The sequence below is a fragment of the Entelurus aequoreus genome, linkage group LG02 (assembly GCF_033978785.1).
Source record: "Entelurus aequoreus isolate RoL-2023_Sb linkage group LG02, RoL_Eaeq_v1.1, whole genome shotgun sequence".
NCBI lineage: Eukaryota > Metazoa > Chordata > Actinopteri > Syngnathiformes > Syngnathidae > Entelurus > Entelurus aequoreus.
The window spans coordinates 83,706,176-83,728,041 of NC_084732.1; the positions used below are offsets into that span (position 1 = coordinate 83,706,176).

The following is a 21,866-nucleotide window of genomic DNA, read 5'->3' on the forward strand; positions in this document are numbered from 1 at the left end:
CTAAGTAGTCATTAAAAACAAGGCAGAGGTTTTCTTCAGCAAGTATATTTAATATTGTTGGCCTTTGTAACATGGCACACAGTTTGAACAGTAACACTGTGTTTAAAAATAGTAAAATAAAACACTGCCTGCCACTAGATGGAGCCCGTGCACCACAAATATCTCACTGGTTCATGTAATCCACTTTAGATAATCAAATTATAGGAAACCTTACCTGAATAATAGGCTTTTTTTGTGTGAGATTATCCCAGTACTCCAAGCTGGAATCTTGCAGCCATCTTTTGAGGCATTCATTTATTTCAAGCGGAAGAAAAAGTACTTCCCACCAGCCACATATCATATAGTCAAGATCATTTGTGTTCCTGTTATCCATATACATGAGTGATGTATCGATATTTTGGTTTGAAGATCAAATCTACAATGTAACGATTTGGTATCGGCGGTATGGGTATTTCTGTATCGATCCGCACATCAGTAATTATTATCAGCATGCAATATTGTTGAGATAGATTGTTGTGAAAATTGAAGGAATTCACTAGCTAAGCATTAAATAAAACCCCTGGAGCTGTGATTTCCCTCCAAACAAAACAGAAAAAGATGACAAGACTATCAATTCTGGACTATTTTCTTTCCTTTTTTTTTTTTTTTTTGTTCAACCCCTTTTGTGCTGATGCGTCCGCATCGGAGGCTGTGGTATAAAACACTTGTCAAAGCCTGCAGCGGGCACTTTACGATCAGTCAGGGAGGTCAGACAGGAGGGAGGCTCAGGGTCCAAGCAGACACAGCAGCTGCCGGGTGAGTGAGCGCTGAAGATGCACACTCCTCTTCTTAGCCGTTAATTCTTTCCCCTCGGGTTAATAATTCATTTAGGAATCTTTCTTTCTTTTTTTTTTTTTTTAAACAAAGTTACTGTTATGCAAGAATATTTAAGGAGTTCACTCAATGGATTCCGTGCTACAAGATTGGCTTTGTTTGTTGTTACTTTGAGGTGTATTTTGATTGTTTGTGGTTGCCTCTACAATTTATTTGCAGCACTGAATTAAGTTTTATTAATCAACAGGCAGATTCCAATTTGATGTTTTTGAGTGTTTTTTCAAGATTTTTTTTCAAACAGGTGCCTGTATAATTCCATATTTTGGTACTATGTCAACAGGAAAGATAACTTTGTGCACCGTATTTTTCGGAGTATAAGTCGCTCCGGAGTATAAGTCGCACCGGCCGAAAATGCATAATAAAGAAGGAAGAAAACATATATAAGTCGCACTTGAGTATAAGTCGCATTTTTTGGGGACATTTTTTTGATAAAACCCAACACCAAGAATAGACATTTGAAAGGCAATTTAAAATAAATAAAGAATAGTGAGCAACAGGCTGAATAAGTGTACGTTATATGACGCATAAATAACCAACTGAGAACGTGCCTGGTATGTTAACGTAACATATTATGGTAAGAGTCATTCAAATTACTGTCACATATAGAACATGCTATACGTTTACCAAACAATCTGTCACTCCTAATCGCTAAATCCCATGAAATCTTATACGTCTAGTCTGTTACCTGAATGAGCTAAATAATATGATTTGATATTTTACGGTAATGTGTTAATAATTTCACACATAAGTCGCTCCTGAGTATAAGTCGCACCCCCGGCCAAACTATGAAAAAAACTGCGACTTATAGTCCGAAAAATACGGTACTTGTACATCAACACGAAGCAATTCATCGTAAAGAAGTTTTGTTTTTGAGTTGAGTTTGAGTTTATTTGAAACATGCATGCATACAACATGAAACATCACAATTTCCAGTTTCTCTATTCAACATGTTCGAAAAGGAGTAGGAAGAAGCAGAGCTTATTTAATCCTTCCCCTTTTCCTTTACATAGCAGTTGCTAAAACTTTTGTTCACTTCCTGATCTCAATTTATTCACAATATAAGTAATAACAATAAAAATATATAAATAATAATTGGTGAAGTAAGTTATATTTCATATGGTGATATGAGTAAAACTATCTTGAAAATGAATGGATGGATGAGATAAATTCAGAATGTTTATCATGCTTCTTCTTTGTACTTTGTAAACACTTTAAGTTTGAAGAGTTTCTTGAAGTGGATCATTTTAGTACACTGTTTGATTTATTTGCTTAATCCATTCCATAATTTAATTCCACATAGTGATATACTGAAGGTCTTAAGTGTTGTACGTGCGTGCAAATGTTTTAAATTACATTTTTCTCTAAGATTATATTTCTCCTCTTTTGTTGAGAAGAATTGTTGCAAATTTTTGGGTAGCAGGTTATAGTTTGCTTTGTGTATAATTTTAGCTGTTTGCAAATTCACTATGTCGTGGAATTTCAGTATTTTTTATTCAATAAATAAAGGGTTTGTATGTTCTCTATATCCAACATGATGTATTATTCTAACTGATCTTTTTGGTAACTTTTGTAGTTATTTCACCATATTTCTGCACAATAACTCAGATAAGGTAACACTTGCAAGCAGTATAGAATATGAAGTGATTTCTGGTCTAGAACATAGTTTGCTTTATTCATTATTGACGTGTTTCTTGATACTTTATGTTGTATATTTTTTACATGAGATTTCCAGTTCAATTTATCATCAATCATTATACCTACACATGTGGTTTCATTTACTCTTTACATTTTTGAGGTTTATTTCTGTTTCGGTTAGGCATCGTGAGGCGTTTGTGCTTCAAAGATGCGTAGGGCAATAGGCTGCGTGCAGGTAGGAAACTTTAAATCCACTATCAAGGCAAAAATACAAAACTCACGAGATGTTCTCGTGATCTTTTTTTGTAACACCGTTAATGAATGAAGTGTACTTTTGTAGTTATTTCCCCATATTTCTGCACAATAACTCAGATATGGTAACATTAGCGAGCAATAGAGAATATGGAGTGATTTTTGGTCTAGAACATGTTTTAGTTTTGCTTTATTGGGGACGGCGTGAAATTTGGTTTCATTTACTCTTTCAATTTCTATTCCGTGTATGTGTATTTGTGTTTGACTTTCTCTTCTACTGTTACCAAATAGCATTATTTTAGTTTTACTGAGATTCAAAGATAGTCGGTTTTTGTTAATTTGTTAATTTCTTCTATTATTTGTATTAGCTTCTGTGTGTTCTCTCCTGAACAAAACACTGTTGTATCATCCGCAAATAATACTAACTTTAAATATTTTGTAACTTTACAAATGTCATTTATATAGTTAAAAGGAATTTGGTTATTTAGTTAAAAGGAATACAATAAAGCAGGTTCCTGCCTTTGTCTCTTGTTGGTGCAGACTGCAGAGTGCTGGGTCGGCCGCTGCTTCCGAGGGCGACGTACCCCGGCTTTTCTAAGCCGGCCCGAAGGATGTTCGCTGTACGGACCGCTGCTGAATCCCGGTGAACGCACGGCGTCTCATGTCACAAACGGCGGAAGGATGGCTCATGGCAAAGTGACCATCACGGTGGATGAGTACAGCTCCAACCCGACACAGGCCTTTACGCATTACAACATCAACCAGAGCCGCTTCCAACCTCCACACGTCCACATGTAAGTGCACGCATTTGTAACAGCTTCATATTACACACTGCACCTTTTAATTGGACACTTCATGGAATAACTGCGGTCTGATGGTCCAAAGTGTTTCATTTTAGTGACACCCGCTGTGCATTCCATTAGAGACCAAACAAATTAGTACTCAAAATGTTATATCTTCTATTTTTCCATATCCTCCTGAGAAGCAGCATCCATCTGTGTGGGCCCCATTTTGCATGAAGAGGCGCATGTAAAATGGCAATTAATAAATGACAGTGCGCGTCATATGACATTTTACCAGCAAACTTATTCCCAGCTGCTTCCTTCCCCGTCACTGATAAGGATATAATATCAAAACTAGATGAAGCAATTCCTGAAGGAATTGCATGTGAATGCTCCAATGCAGAAGTTGAACTGAAACGCTGACCAAAATGTAGTATGAATGTAAGAATAGTTTGAATGTTGAAGAGTTTGAGTTTCCAGGAAAAACGTAATTTGATTTGGAACTCTGGAAAATGTTAGGTGGATGAGTGGAATGTGTTGCTGTTGGAATGGTTTGAATCGGTTGAAAAATGTGGGAATTGTGGAAGTTTAAAAAATTGACAATTCATTTTGAATGGGGAAAATGTCCCTGAAAACTGGGATTTTTTTATAGAATTGTTGAAGTAGAGCACACAATTCCTCAACAGGCTGAATATTTTGGAGTTGGAACGGTTTGAATCGGATGAAAAATGTGGGAATTGTGGAACTTTGAAAAATGTCCCATTCACTTCAATAGGAATTTAATGGACATTTGGGAATTTTGGGAAAAGCGGGAATGTTTTGGAGAATGTTAAAAGACTTGAATGGTCTGAATGAGTTGAAATGGTTGGTGTTGGAATTTTTCAAATCAGTTGAGAAATGTTAAAGTATTAAAATATTTAATTGAGGAATGGTATTAAGGAATTTCAGGAAAGCCGGGAATTTTTTCAGTTCAAAGAACAACTTAGTTGGATGAGTGGAATGTGTTGATGTTGGAATGGTTTGACTCGGTTGAAAAATGTGGGAATTGTGGAAGTTTAAAAAATGGACAATTAATTTTGAATGGGGAAAATGTGGGCAGGACGGTGGCGGAGGGGTTAGTGCATCTGCCTCACAATACCAAGGTCTGGGGTTCGATCCTGCGCTCGGGATCTTTCTGTGTGGAGTTTGCATGTTCTCCCCGTGACTGCGTGGGTTCCCTCCGGGTACTCCGGCTTCCTCCCACCCCCAAAGACATGCACCTGGGGACAGGCTGATTGGCAACACTAAATTGGCCCTAGTGTGTGAATGTGAGTGTGAATGTTGTCTGTCTATCTGTGTTGGCCTTGCGATGAGGTGGCGACTTGTCCAGGGTGTACCCCGCCTACCGCCCGAATGCAGCTGAGATAGGCTCCAGCGAGCCCCCGCGACCCCAAAAGGGACAAGCGGTAGAAAATGGATGGATGGGGAAAATGTCCCTGAAAACTGGGAATTCTTGGAAATCTGGGATTTTTTTATAATTGTTGAAGGACAGCACACAATTCCTCAACAGGCTGAATATTTTGGAGTTGGAACGGTTTGAATCGGATGAGAAATGTGGGCATTGTGGAACTTTGAAAACTGTCCCATTCATTTCAATAGGAATTTAAAGGCCTACTGAAATGAATTTTTTTTAATTCAAACGGGAATAGCAGATCCATTCTATGTGTCATACTTGATAATTTTGCGATATTGCCATATTTTTGCTGAAAGAATTTAGTATAGAACAACGTCGATAAAGTTCCCAACTTTTGGTCTCTGCTAAAAAAAAAAACCTTGCCCCTACCGGAAGTAGCGTGACGTTGTCAGTTGTTCACTCCCTCATATTTTCCTATTGTTTTCAACGCAGCTAGAGCGATTCGGACCATTACCCCATTAATTTGAGCGAGGATGAAAGATTTGTGGACGAGGAACGTTAGAGTGAAGTGCAGTGAAATACTTTTTTTTTTCTCTCTGACCGTAACTTAGGTACAAGCTGGCTCATTGGATTCCACACTCTCTCCTTTTTCTATTGTGGATCACGGATTTGTATTTTAAACCACCTCGCATACTATATCCTCTTGAAAATGAGAGTCGAGAACGCGAAATGGACATTCAGTGCCTTTTATCTCCACGACAATACATCGGCGAAACGCTTTAGCTACGAGCTAACGTGATAGCATCGTGCTTTAACTGCATATAGAAACAAAAAAAATAAACCCCTGACTGGAAGGATAGATAGAAAATCAACAATACTATTAAACCGTGGACATGTAAATACACGGTTAATGCTTTCCAGGCTGGCGAAGGTTAACAATGCTGTGCTAACGACGCCATTGAAGCTAACTTAGCAACTTAGCAACCGGACCGCACAGAGCTATGCTAAAAGCATTAGCTCTCCACCTACGCCAGCCAGCCCTCATCTGCTCATCAACACCCGTGCTCACCTGCGTTCCAGCGATCGGCGGAAGGACGAAGGACTTCACCCGATGCGTTTGGTGGCCCGGAGACGTAGGAAGTCAAGGTGAGGTCGCCGGATAGCGCGTCTGCTCTCCAACAAAGTCCTCCTGGTTGTGTTGCTGTAGTCCGCTGCTAATACACCGATCCCACCTACAACTGTCTTCTTTGCAGCCTTCATTGTTCATTAAAGAAATTGCAAAAGGTGTCCAGAATACAGTGGAATTATGAAATGAAAACAGAGCTTTTTGTATAGGATTCTACGGGGTACCATAACTTCCGTTAAACTGACTACGTCACGCGCATACGTCATCATACCGCGACGTTTCAGCCGGATATTTCCCGGGAAATTTTAAATGTCACTTTATAAGTTAACCCGGCCGTATTGGCATGTGTTGCAATGTTAAGATTTCATCATTGATATATAAACTATCAGACTGCGTGGTCGGTAGTAGTGGGTTTCAGTAGGCCTTTAATGGGATTTTCGGGATAAACAGGAATTTTTAGGAAAATGTTAAGACTTGAATGTTCTGAATGAATTGAAATGGTTGGTGTTGGAATTTTTCAAATTGGTCGAGAAATGTTGATATAGTAACATTTTTAATTGAGAAATGGTATTAAGGAATTTCGTGAAAACCGGGAATTTTTCCAGTACATAAAAACAACTTTGTTTTTTGTCCTGATTAAGAGGAATGTTTTGACGGTGGAAGGGTTGAAGTGGGTTGAAAAATGTGGAAGGAGTAGTCGCCAGAAAAAAGGTCAAAAAGGGTTTGAAAAAAAAATAATTCTGGGAATTCTTGGATTTTTTTTTTAACTTGGAAAAATGATAGTTTGAATTTCCAGGATGAGTGTAATGTGTTCAAGGTGAAATGGTGTGAATCGGTTGGAAAATGTGGAAATAGTGCACGTTTGAAAAATGGCCAATTTAATTTTGAATGGGAAAAATGTCCCGGAAAACCTGGAATTCTGGGAATTTTTGGAATTTGTCAAGGAAAAGCCTGCGATTCCCGAATAGGCTGAACAGTTTGAAGTTGGAAAGGTTTGAATCGGATGAAAAAAGTGGAAGGTTGAACGAGCCAAAATCTGGAGAAGAAGAAGTAGAATAATTTTGGTGTAGAAAAAGATATGTGTGAATGCTTTGAAGCAGTCACACAATTACCTCGTGGTGCGCACTGTTAATTAAGGATGGCTATCTATTACATTTGAACCGATACTAGTACCAAATTGATACCTGAAAAACGGTGCCTGAAGCAGTACTTAGCCTGCAAATGCACACATGTAAAACATGCACATTCATGTAAAAAAAAAAAAAAATCAAAAACACACAAAACCCTTTTTAGTCTTATGGAATTGTGTATATTTGTAAAACTACTGTGTAGTGGTGCACCAAAAATCGATTCACATCTGAATCGCAATTCTTATTCATCCCGATTCTAAATCGATTTTCAAAAATGTATAACAAAAAAAAATCGTAAAATAAACTATTTTTATTTCTTATTTTTTTCTAAGAACTGATTTTTAAAACTACATTTTCAGGCCATCTCTATGCAACCAGAAGGAACTTTTCTAACCTGTTTTGAAAAAAGTTTTCTTGTAGTTATTATAACAAATAATGCAATGCAAAAATTGGTTTGAATCGAGAATAGTGTCGAATCGATTCTGAACCGACTCGTCATCCCAGGAATCTGAATCGAATCGACTTGTTAGTAGTGCCCAAAGATTTACATCCCTATTATTGTTTGTCTAAAATCTCCCTTGGGATCATAAAGTTTGTCTAAGTCTAAATAATCAAATTTTGTGAATTAAATCGAACTAGAATTTGCAATTAAGGAAGGGATTGTGTGTGAATGCGCTATGTGCGCAAGCCGGCGATACGCGTGAACGGAACTGAAATGCTTGACTGTCCAGGGTGAGTGGAGTGTGTGGATGTTGGAACTGTTCGAATCAGATGAGAAATGTGGGATTTGAAGGGGTTTGTATATTGCCCATTCAATTTTAATGGAGGGCAATTCCTGGTAATTTCAGTTCATCAGGGAATTTTCGGAACCGGGAAACATGCTGGCTTGAATGTCCAGGGTGAGCGCACTGTGTGGATGTTGGAAGGGTACAAATTGGATGGGAAATGTGGGATATGCAGTCGATTGTATATTTTCCATTCATTGTCAACGGGGGGAAAATTACCGGGAATTTTTGGATAGGGAAACATGTTTTCCCTTTGATATATCGAAAGAACCGTGTGCGTGGAAGGTTGAAAGGTGGGAATCGGGTTTAAAAATTGCGAAACATTTTGAGAATCTAGGGCATTGTAGAACTATGACTACGTCCATTAATTTGAATGGGAAAATTCTCTGGAAATTTTGGAATTTCGTGAAAACCGGAAAATTTTGATACTCGCACCATTGTCCAAGATGATATGAATGGGTTGGTGTTGGATCTCGGAATCGTTTAAAAAGTGTTGATGTACTAACAGTTTGAATTGTGAATGGGTATTTTGGAATTCCTGAAATTTCGAGAAAAATGAGAATTTGTACGAAAAAAAAAATGGTAATTTTGTTGTCCCGAAAAGGTTTTAACTAGTTTGGTTGTCCAAGGTGAGTGAAGGGTGTGAATGGTGGAATTGGGTTTAAAACATGCGAAACAGTTTGCGAATTGAAGTGATTGTAGAACTATGAATACGTCCATTAATTTGAGTGGGAACATTCCTGGAAGTTTGGGAATTTCGTGAAAACCGGAAATTTCGGAAAGTATTGATACTAGCACCATTGTCCAAGATGATATGAATGGGTTGGTGTTGGATTTCTCTGAATCATTTAAAAAATGTTGATGCACAGTTTTAATTGAGAATGGGTATTTCGGAATTCCTGAAATTTCGGGAAAACCGGGAATTTGTATGAAAATAAAAATAGTAATGTTGTTGTCCCAACTAAGAGGAATGTTTTGAAGGTGAAATGGTCAAAAACGATTCAAAAATGCCGTCTGACAAAACTTTCCAGCAAGAGGTGAAAACAAAGCTTTCGAAAACCGGGAATTCTGGGAATTCCTGGAATTTTTTTGAACTTGGTAGTTTGGTTGTCCAAGGTGAGTGAAGTGTGTGGATGGTGGAACGTTTCGAATCGGCTAAAAATGTGGGAATTGTGCTAGTTGGAAAAGTAGCCCATTCATTTTCAATGGGAAAATTGTCCCGAAAAAAACGGGAATTTTGGGTAACCTGGGATATTTTTTAAAAATATAAAAAAATTTGGGGGGGGAGCATGATTCCTGGTCGAGCCTAACATTTTGATACTTGAAACGAAGCAGCTGAGATAGACTCCAGCACCCCCGGCGACCCTGAACGGGACAAGTGGTAGAAAATGGATGGATGGAAACGGTTCAGAACAGATGAAAACTGTGGGCTGTGGCCTCCAGCAAACTTTTGCGACAGAATAATAATAAATAGATTATTTTTTTGGTGTAGAGTAAAAATAAAATCAACAACTAATTGTTGTATATTTAAAAAGAAGCTTTTAAAATGTTTGATGCTCATAATTCCAATGGTTTGTGAATGCATCATCATGGCATAATGAGGAAGTCTTGTGTTGGCTGGCTATCAGTGTTATGAGGGCTTCTGTGGGCGTTTTATGGTCGGCAATAAAGTTTCAAAAGACCGTCAGACTCTGTGTTCTCTATGCTGTGTATTGCTGCAATAATTATGACAATTTGTTGTGGATTTTACGACTTATTTATACATTTTAATTTATATTAAAACCTTTCAATACTAGTCTGTTCAACTTGAATATTACAAATTCCATAAGAATACAAATACATTTTTTATTTATTATTTCTTACATATATTTGCATATTTTTTAAAGTACTGATTTTGTACCAGTATTGGTTAAAATGTAAACGACACCTGTCCCTAGTCTGCAGTGGACATTTGTTTTTGTTTAGCCACAAATGTTATGTTGTAATGCAACACACAAATGTCCACTGCAGAAGATGCTGGTTTTCAGGCGGATATACACTCAGACAATGAAGATATTTAATTACACTTAAAATGCCTTATAATACAGTTTGAACAAATTATATGTATTTTTTAAAAATATCATTACTGTGTAGTTCTTTTACACCTAGGGTGGCCAAACCTTTTCCACTGAGGGCCACCGACTGACAAATCAAATGACGTGGGGCCATTTGGGTAGTTTTCCCCTTCAAAACTGGAAAATGCAATTTTGGTAGAAATTCTGTGCGAATTCTGTAGAGCTAAAGCCGAACTAAAATACTAAAAGTTTACACGCTGGCCAGATAGCGTCAAGTAACAAGAAATATGAGCAATATAGGGCTAAATCGCTGACATGCTAACAATAGCCTGCTTACAGTTAGCATTAGTCCCATCCATCCATCCATCCATCCATCCAGTTAGCATTAGTGAAATACCAAAATATTTTACATTGAGGTGTATACTGCAAAACTAGCTAAAAAAAAGAAGCTATCATGCTAATGTTAACATGTTAAAATACTAATTGTAGCATATGTCAAGTACCAACATACGTATATCACTCTGCAATGTATAGCTGATAAATTTGTTTAAAAATTTAGCATGCTAACATTAGCATATATCAAGTATCAAGTACCTAACACTAGCTAAAAAAGCTAGCCTATTAAAGTTAGCATGCGTCAATTACCAAAATATATTACTCTGAAATATATATCTGATACATTAGTTTAAAAAGTTAGCATGCTAACATTAGGTACTTGGTACTTGATCTATACTAACGCTAGCATGCTAACTTTTTCATCAAATTTATCAGATGTACATTGCAGAATAATATATTTTGGCACTTGACGCATGCGTCCTGTTAGCATGCTAACGTTAATAGGCTAGCTTTTTAAAATAATTTTGTTAGGTACTTGATAGATGGTAACGTTAGCATGCTAACCTTTTAAACAAATTTATCAGATATACATTGCAGAGCGATACATTTTGGTACTTGACACATGCTACAATGAGTATTTTAACATGTTAAAATTAGCATAGTACTTGGTCTATGCTAAGAAAATTAGCTAAAAACGTTAGCATGCTAACTGGTAGCATTCGTCAAGTAACAAACTATTACCACTAGCCACTGCGGTGTATACCTGCATTATTTGCCCCCCAAAAAGCTACCATGCTAAATTCAGAACGCTAACGATTGTGTCGCATGCCGTTAAAATATTAGTTACGGTCTGCAAATGGCCGCACTTTGGACACCCCCTGTTCTATACACTACGCAACTACAGAAACTTTTTGGACCTGGAAGCTTACAAAAATCAAGGCGGTCAAAATGTACGATGGCAAACAGGACGCTAACCGTCTGCTTGGCGTTGGCCGTGTTCACACACAGATCCCACTGTTTTGGAAGTCCTGCGAGCTGTGAGAAGGGCTGGCGGCGCAGCGAGCGTTGGTCCCCTCCGACGTGGAAAAGGAGACAAGGTCACCCCGCAGTTTATGTTATGTCAAAGCATTTTAACGCTTGGCAGAGGCGGCGATAAATCAGGCCAAATACCTCAATTTGAATTAAGGGTAACCGTGCCGGACAGCGCAGGACACGTTCTGGTGGGACGTCTGAGCTCGCTCCCACAATTTATCTCCTTCTCCATTTTTGTTTTATACCTCCGTGATTAAAAGTGACAGCTTTTGTCGCCGCTTCTTTATGGTGTCGCTCCGCGTTTCCTCTCGGCCTTTTAAGGGCATCGCCCGACCAATTGACCGTGTGTTAAGGTAAGTTGGAAAAGATGAAATGAAAAAATAATCAAAGGGTAAAAGGTGGGTCTGGGTGAGACTGTACATCGATAATTATTGATATGTTTTATGTGAAAATAAGGACCAGGAGAAAAATATATAAACTGTAAAGTATAACCTTCCTCTGATCATAATCTCCTTTAGATATCATGGTGGAAAGGAGACGTCAACATAAGCATAGAAAACACTCAATCAATGTAAACAAAATTGTAAAAATCACATTAGCTCAGTTGGCAGAGTGGCCGTGCCAGCAACCTGAGGGTTCCAGGTTCGATCCCCGCTTCCGCCATCCTAGTCACTGCCGTTGTGTCCTTGGGCAAGACCCTTTACCCACCTGCTCCCAGTGCCACCCACACTGGTTTAAATGTAACTTAGATATTGGGTTTCACTATGTAAAGCGGTTTGAGTCACTAGAGAAAAAGCGCTATATAAATATAATTCACTTCACTTCACATTGAACACTTATAATTTGTAAGAAATGCTTAGTAAAATGTAAGAAAATAGTGTGAAAATGTAAACAGAGATGTTTGCTCTAAATACTGCTTTGCACACTCTTGGCATTCTCTCGATGAGCTTCAAGCACACCTGTGAAGTGAAAGCTATTTCAGGTGACTACCTCTTGGAGCTCATCGAGAGAATGCCAAGAGTGTGCAAAGCCGTAATCGGAGCAAAGGGTGGCCTCTAGTTTCTATGAAGAAGCTAGAATACAAAACATGTTTTCAGTTATTTCACCTTTTTTTTTTAAGGCAAAACTCCACATGTGTTCATTCATAGTTTTGATGCCTTCAGTGACAATTTACAACCTAAATAGTCGTGAAATTAAACAAAACACATTGAATGACGAGAAGGTGTGTCCAAACTTTTGGCCTGTACTGTGTATGTATATATATATATATATATATATATATATATATATATATATATATTGAAGCCAAGCTATTTCGACATAAATGGAATGCTTACCCCAAAAAATCGGAAACAACATCGCTGGACAGTTGTCTCTTTGGTCCAGCTTACTAGGGAATTTTTTTCCGGTTTATTTGGGTAAGTACTCCATATATGTCGAAATAGCTTGGCTCAAAATTACACATTTTGCAGCTTTGAGTCGTTTTAACCTCTATTTATCGGCTTCTGTCTGCTCCAACGTTTCACCCTCTTCTTCGTGCTGGCTTCTAAAAGCAGCAGTTAATCCTTCATTCATTCATCTTCTAAAAGATAAGGTTGTGAATCCTCATTTGTCCAAAAATAGTCATCTTTGTTGTTTGTTACCGAGTCTGCAATGATTAGAACACACACAAGCATTTTGTATCCGGAAGTAGGAACACACTGGAAGTCGGATGTGCGCTGCTATGGAAACAGAAATCAATGCGCGGAATAAATCAATGATTAAAATGATCAAAATAAGGTAAATATTGAACATATTACGTATTGTTATGAAGGTGTCTGTTACTACATTATATTTAGACATAAATGGAGTACTTACCCAAATAACCCGGAAAAAATGCACCTGGCCAGCTTGACCAAAGAGACAATTGTCCAGCGAGTGTCACACCATATTGACCATGATACACCCAGAACGTCATGTGTGTATTATGACGGACTGTATAGCTAGCTGTGTACAAACAAAACATGAAATGTGGGCTAATACTTTACAGATACTGTAATGTGATTGTTCATGTTTTTCAGTCCGTACAGATCGGTGTCCTATTGCATTGTTGTGCATTACAAACTCAAAACGCCTTTCGTGTTGTTGTAGAAATGAGCTTATCTTTTTCCGTAGTTAGCTTTTACGGCTAATACCGTAGCACGCCGACGTGTTAGTACGCTAGAAAAATATTTCCTCAGTGTTCGCTCTTACAATAACAATGCTGCTACAGCTTGGTTATTACACAGGTTACAGTCTAGGGCGTACCCCGCCTTACGCCCGAATGCAGCTGAGGTAGGCTCCAGTACCCCAGCGACCCCGAACGGGACAAGCGGTAGAAAATGGATGGATGGATGGAGAACGTAAATTAAGTATTGGTGACAATTAGGCCTGGGCGATATATCGAGTTTGTAAGATATATCGATATATTTTAAACAAGATATGAATGAAGAAAACATCGTACTATCGATATAATTTATTTTATGTTAAAATTACCGAACGCCACTTATTTGTTGTGTTCCCCCTCCATGGGCTACTAAACCCCTCCCCTTCCTCCTTCCAAGAGCGTCTCAGAACATCCATGATTGGTTGGTTGTTTACTTTGATGAGTCACGATTGGTTAGGGACAGGCCAATCAGAGGCAAGATAGGGCGGGTCATCGAACCAGGAAGGGAAATCACAAAGTGCCTGCCTGCAAATGTATTTTTTTTAAATCTGAGTTTGATACATGTTGTATTATTTGCACAGCTATGTTATTTGTCTTACTTAGAAATAATATTTTTCTATTTTATTTATGTTGTGTGGTGTTCGGGTCTGTGGGACCCGTTTGCATTTTTTATTAAAAGAAAAATGATACAATTAATACATTTTTCAAACTGAGACTCACTGACTTTGGCTCATTTTCTGTGAAGAACATATATCAGAATACATATTTAATGACCACACACCATACACCCCCCCCCTACACATTTCTATTACATATAAGATGTCTGGGTCCACTAGACCTGGGGCTAATAGAAGTGTGGACATTGATGTTATGTGTACCACACACACACACACACACACACACACACACACACACACACACACACACACACACACACACACACACACACACACACACACACACACACACACACACACACAGCAGGCCTAGACAGGAGGAGGACAGAGTGTAGGTACACAGAACATCAGAGGGTCAAATGTGCGAGAAAATGAGAGCAGACAGTGTTGACAAACAATGTTGCAACCTTGTGTGGGAACCGCAGGTGCAGAAACACAAAAGAAGAAACTGGCAGAGAAATTGTTTGTGCAACGTTCATATTGTTGTTACTCAGCCAGCGTTTGTGGGTCTGATGGACCCGTTGCATTTTGTGGCTTTTAATGCCTCACAATCAAATACTTTTATGTTAAAATACTGAACATATGTTTATTGGGATAAGGTAAACATCTTTTTGCCACAAAATGCAACGGGTCCAACAGACCCACAAACGCTGGCTGAGTAACAACAATATGAACGTTGTACGGAAAATTGAACATATGTTTATTGGGATAAGGTAAACATCTGTTCAGTATTTTAACATAAAAGTGTTTGATTGTGAGGCATTAAAAGCCACAAAATGCAACGGGTCCAACAGAGCCACAAACGCTGGCTGAGTAACAACAATATGAACATTACACAAGGGTTAAACAGTTTCTTTTCTGTGCTGTTAATACCCATCTTGGCTAACTGGGTCAATAAAAGTGTTTACAGTACAGTTGTCATTCACTTCAATTTCACTGAATATCGCTCAAAAATGAATATCATTATATGTATACTTTCACCAGAAAATATATCGAGATATATATCGAATATCGAGTTTAAATAGAAATATACCGAGATATACATTTTCGTCCATATCGCCCCCAGCCTTAGCAGTGTTTCCCATAAACTGCCAAGATACCTGTGGCGGTGGGGGCGTGGCTGTGGGCGTGGTCACCGTGACATCATCAAGTAATTTGCATAATTTACTACAATGATTTGATTTTCTCTATAAAGGCTAAAAAAATGTATACTTACTAATTAATAATAACAGTTTTGTTTTAAAAGTCCATCCATCCATCCATCCATCCATCCATCCATCCATCCATCCATCCATTTTACAATATAATTACAACACTTTATGTACATATTTATATACAGATTTGAACAATAAGTTATTCACTGAAATATATTTATTAATTGTGGTTCTTACAAAAAATATATCTTATAAAATATAAAAGCTAAAATGTCTCAAAGCTCTGCCCCTTTAATTAGTGCATACTAAATAATTTAACTTTAGCCTACTACTACAACCATATTATTTACCAGCAACATAAAGTGAAACAGAGGCAGAGGTGTCCTGCCACAGTCAGTAACAAATAAACAGAAAACACTAGTGGTGGTAGATAGACACAGAGCTTCATCAAACATCTGATCCACTGAACAAAGAGCTCCAAAAATCTTGAACTTTAGACTGCCATCAGTTTTACTCCCTACACTTAACCATGTGTTTCCTACTGCCTGCAGACTTTGCACCCTTTGTTATATACACATGTTGTGTTTCTAATATAAATACATTTAATAAAGTCAAATACAAATAAGGCAACAAGAGAAGTATCCTAAACTTCTCTTTTGTAAAGTCAATCAATCAATCAATCAATCAATCAGAAATCTGAACAGCCGATATTTGACTTGACTTGACTTTATTTATTCATGCTTGCAGTGGAGCCAAGGCCCCACTGAAAAAACAGCTGAACTTTACAATGAATATTAAACAAACAAAGATAAAAAAAATTAAAAGAACAGACAGTATTTTATATAAAAAAAACATTTTCATTTTCAGGGCAACAGCAGCATGGAAACTATTAGCATTCTGGTATATGACTGTATTACTTATTTAATTAGATAGTATTATTATACAGTTTAATTGCATGATATGGGCATCTACATCAACTATATGTTTTGCCTGAGGAGCTGGAGAGGACAAAAAAATAATAAATACATATTTTTTTAATTTTTTTTAATTTTTAATTTTTAATTTTTATTTTTATTTTTTTATTTTTTTATTTGTGGCGGACGTAATTCTTTCGTAGTGGGCCGCCACAAATAAATGAATGTGTGGGAAACCCTGCTTAGTGACAATTGATGAATTCATTTTTAATATGATTTAGCGGGAGAATTGCTTATCATTGCTAGCTACCTAGAACGAGCCGGTATTTACATGTTAGAATGCGAAAAAAACAAAAACCTTTTGTCTTCTTGTCCCTCATAATGATTGTGAACGATAGGCAAAATCCCCAAAAGTGCAGTTCCCCTTTAAAACCTACACCGGTCATTTTTATATATGGAAAAAAAATGAATTATGCGTGAATGTCGCCACATTTTGTCGAGGTAAACCAACCCCCCCTTAGTTAGGTGCACGTGATGAGGCTAGGGGGGGCCTTTCCCCAGATATGTGTTTGGATAAATACATTAGGCTGTTTCCTGGCTTCCACAGAGCCTGCAGTGTTTTACGCTGTCATTCTAAAACCCAGACTGGGAACCCCGGGATCCCTCATGCACACACACACACACACATACACACACACACACACACACACACACACACACACACACACACACACTCTTCCATCAGCCCATCCCCCGCTATGTTAAAAAATGCTCACAGAATACCCGCTCTGTTCTGGGAAAAGCAAAGGCTTGTTTAGATTTGAGAGATAATGATCCGACTTGCTCGTGGTTCCTCTCCGGCTTCATCCAAAGTATTTGGGGGATAACGTCGTCAAAGGGAGAGAGAACTGGAACCGAGGCGGTTGCTTCTCTTTTGAAATCCAATCTCTCCTCATGCCCGCCCGCCTCCCCCTACTTCCCCTTCCTCGAGTGAATATTTAGATTTTGTGATGGAGTACACCCGTGCTCTGGACCGAGAAGGTATGGCGAGATGAACTACATGTGAAAATATGTATGTCACAGTGGCAGTCGTAATACCGCTCTGTAACTTGACCCTGAAGTCAAAGAGGTCGTTCTTGGCGGCCCGGGACGTCCGTCTGTGGCTGTAAGCGAGCGACAGACTTAGTCCAGGCCTATTCGTGTCTGGTTTATTTTTCTGAGAGCGTGCCGGCGTGCGTGAGTGTGTGTTTCCTTCTTGCTCTGGCCCCCTCGTCATCGTCTCATGAAATGAAATGCTCAACAACTTGGAACATATGCTTCGAGTTGGGACACTAATGGCTTCCAATCCAATTTGAGCAGAATGTGGACCAGACTACGAGCCTAAAATACAAGAAAAATACATAAAAAGGGACTAAATGTTTAATAGTCTTTTTTTTTCTTCTTCTCACCGTTTTATACAATATAAATGATATACAAAACCCAAAACCAGTGAAGTTGGAACGTTGTGTAAATCGTAAATAAAAACAGAATACAATGATTTGCAAATCCTTTTCAACCTATGTTCAATTGAATAGTAACTAACACATCTGTGAAGGCACCATTAATGCTGAAAGGTACATACAGGTTTTGGAGCAACATCTGCAATGTTATCATGGACGCCCCTGCTTATTTCAGCTAGACAATGCCAAGCCACTTGTTACAACAGCGTGGCTTCATAGTAAAAGAGTGCGGGTACTAGACTGGCCTCCCTCTAGTCCAGACCTGTCTCCCATTGAAAATGTGAAGCGCATTATGAAGCCAAAATAAAATACCACACCAGAGACCCTGGACTGTTGAACAACTTAAGCTGTACATCAAGCAAGAATGGGAAATAATTCCACCTGAAAAGCTTAAAAAATTGGTCTCCTCAGTTCCCAAATGTTTTACTGAGTGTTGTTAAAAGGAAAGGCCATGTAACACAGTGGTAAAAATGCCCCTCTACCAACTCTTTTGCAATGTGTTGCTGCCATTAAATTCTAAGGTAATGATTATTTGCAAAAAAAATATAAGTTTCTCAGTTCGAACATAAAATATCCTGTCTTTGCAGTCTATTCAATTGAATATAAGTTGAAAAGGATTTGCAAATTATTGTATTCTGTTTTTTTTAATGAACTACACAATGTGCCAACTTCACTGATTTTGGGTTTTGTACATTTGGCCAACAATGTTGATGACACATTCTCGCTGCAATTTTGACAAGCGAACAAAGGCTAATATGCCTCCACAGTGCAGCTTCTAATTGACTAATCCTCGTTTCTATGGCAGCAAATGAACTGCTTCCTACAAGTATTACAAGGAGTAGCTAAATATGCTGCACTACACACCGTAAGATGATACAAAAAAGCTAGCTCGCCGCTAAGCATGAGCTCTTAAATGTAAACGAGGTAGGCGGATAGATACAAATATGAGTGTCAAAAAGTCGATTTTCGAATTAATTGTGATTCTTATTTGTAATGATTCTTAATAGATTTAAAAAATCAAAAATTGTTAATTAAAAAAAATATATATATATTTTTTTTTAATTTATTTTATTTGTTTTTAATCCGTCCTGTCCAGTTACTCAGGCAAACCATATTGTTGATGTAAATCACAGGTGTCAAACTCAAGGCCCGGGGGCCAGATCTGGGCCGCGACATCATTTTATCTGGCCCGCAAACACCTGGAAATGTGTCAATAAAGTACTTAATATTTTCTCACCAAATGTAATTGATTTTTTTCATTTTGACAGAAACAATATACTGTATGTACTACTTGAAATTGCATGCCTTTTAAACTTCAATAGTATCCAATATTGCAACAAATATTACAGTATATTATCATACTTTACAAACATGTTTTTGTCTAAATAAAAATAAATTAAAATACTTAACATTACAGCAAACTACCCATCAAATTAATAAAAATGACAACCATTTTTACGGTGTTCTTTACAGCAGTGGTCCCCAACCACCGCCGCACAAGAAATAAAAAATTAAAATAAAAAACAATTTATTTTTATTTTTTTTATTTTTTTATTAAATCAACATAAAAAACACAATATATACATTATATATCAATATACATCATTACAGTCTGCAGGGATACAGTCCGTAAGCACACATGATTGTATTTCTTTATGACAAAAAAAAAGCTGCCATATTTTTACTGTCAAATCTACGGTTGTTGTTTTTAACGGTGTATTACTGTAAATGTAAAAACGATACATTTGTTTTTACGGTAGAAAAACTGGCAGCTAAGTTGCCAGAATAAAAAAGGTTTTGTTATTGTTTACAAACTCAGGAAATAAAGCAGTTTTTGCTTGTCTAGGTATTTTGCACTGTTGACTTATTTTTACTAACTTGTATATAATAAGAGAATAAAAAAACATTTGAAAGCATTTTAGCTTCCTTGCTAGCAAGATAGCAGCTAACATCCCTCCGCAGTGCAAAGCTGCTTCTAAATAACCAATCCTTGCCTACGTTGTGGCAAATAAACAACGTTTCTTGAGTCTGTTCAGCTGATTGGAGAGCTGGCTTCCGCTGCTAGTGGGTCCATGAGGATGACTTCTGTTTTGTTTGAACAGCCGTTTTACTGCCGTGTTACAGACACTGTTTAGAAACAATTAAAGTATTTAAATAAACATTTACAGAATATTTCTGTCTAAATAACTCATTTCGCAACGTATATATCTGCGGTGTGGCTAAAATATGGCAACATTTTTTTTTTCTTCTGAAATTTAGTGGGTGAGGCTTATAAACCAGTGCGCTCCATAGTCCGGAAAATACAGTCTGTTACTCTAATATCTCTATAAATCTGGAACATTTTTATTTTGCATGTGATCTTTGGACGCAAGGTCACCCACCATATCCACGTTACACACATTTACAGTTGACAGATTATGTTCGCTCTTCTTTGCACATTTACAATGAATATAAAAGGACTGCAAAGAGATGAGTTTTTGGTTGAACAAACAGTTGCCTGAACCATTTTTCTAATGGAAATACTCTTCCAATCTGCATGGCTGCCCCTGATAAGAAATGCCCTGTTTTATAAGCGATCATGTCGACCCTTCCTTTTTGAATCAATTTATTTTTGTGTTTGCCTTTTTAATATAAGACTTTGCTGAGGAAGACAAGGTGATCGCTTTTGAACGAAACTCGCTTGTTTTTTTTTTTCTCCACCAAAGTTATTTTCATTCTCGGCTTACCAGCATATGTGGTTTCTCTTATGCCCGCCGGCAAAGAGTGAAATGGGAATAATGTCATCGTATTTATTTCGTACCATTGATGATTCCCTTTTGTCGCCCCCTTTGAGAATGAACTAGTTGTATCATTTAGAACAGGGATATTATAAAAAAAAAAACATTCATTGTATGTCAGCTTCTCAGTCCGATCATAGTATCCTAGAACAGGTATGTCAACTAGTTACATGTAGTTTTAAGAAATCATTTACATTGTCATTTTAACTGAGATTAAGCATTTATTTTCCCCGTCCTTTTGAATAATGGATGACCTTGAACACTGGTATGACTAGACAGGTCAGGGTGGTCCATGCACCATAAAATGGTACTTTCCATAAGCGCAGGCCAATAACAGATTTTGATAGATGATATATTGTCCCACAAATTATTGCCGTCAAACATATTGTTATTGTAAGACTATTTTATGCAGTATTGTACCATATTTTTCGGACTATAAGGCGCACTTAAAATCATTTCATGTTCTCAAAAATGGACAGTGTGCCTTATAACCCGGTGCGCCTAATGTACGGAATAATTCTGGTTGTGCTTACCGACCTCGAAGCAATTTTATTTGATACATGGTGTAATGATAAATGTGACCAGTAGATGGTAGTCACACATACGAGATATGTTTAGACTGCAATATGGCGCCAGTAAACATCACCAAAACTTTAAATGTCCCATTGAGAATATACTTTAGAACATTACACACAGCGCTCAAAAATCTGTCAAAATGTTTTAGTACAACTTTGAAACCGCACCGCTTGATGGATTGTCAGCACATTACGGCTACTGTAGTCAGACATACGAGTATTATTATGGTGTGTGTATAAGGACTGCAGAATGGCACCCATTGGCAGACATGATTTGGCGTTTTGTTCTGCAATATTATGCAAAACCAACTTGTCTTACCTTCTGGTACACCTGCTGATCTGTATATGGGATCTGCATACCGTATTTTTCATAGTATAAGTCGCTCCGGAGTATAAGTCGCACAGTCCGAAAATGCATAATAAAGAAGGAAAAAAACATATATAAGTCTGGAGTATATGTCGCATTTTTTGTGGAAATGTATTTGATAAAACCCAACACCAAGAATAGACATTTGAAAGGCAATTTAAAATAAATAAAGAATAGTGAACAACAGGCTGAATAAGTGTACGTTATATGACTCATAAATAACCAACTGAGAACGTGCCTGGTATGTTAACGTAACATATTATGGTAAGAGTCATTCAAATAACTATAACATATAGAACATGCTATACGTTTACCAAACA

At 37.6% G+C, this 21,866-nt stretch overlaps 1 protein-coding gene across 2 annotated transcripts in view; it reads left to right on the forward strand.

The window, feature by feature from the left end:
• mpped2a (metallophosphoesterase domain containing 2a) overlaps positions 1-21,866 on the forward strand; it is a 147,910-nt gene that overhangs the window by 4,490 nt on the left and 121,554 nt on the right. Inside the window, exons 1-2 of one of the 2 annotated variants that reach the window (XM_062069467.1) lie at positions 752-795; positions 3,301-3,554. In XM_062069467.1, coding sequence (XP_061925451.1) covers positions 3,442-3,554 — 113 coding nt within the window. In that variant the 5' untranslated portion in view covers positions 752-795; positions 3,301-3,441. Of the gene's footprint in view, positions 1-751; positions 796-3,300; positions 3,555-21,866 lie in introns of those variants that run through there. The other variant, XM_062069458.1, reaches the window with a different exon arrangement.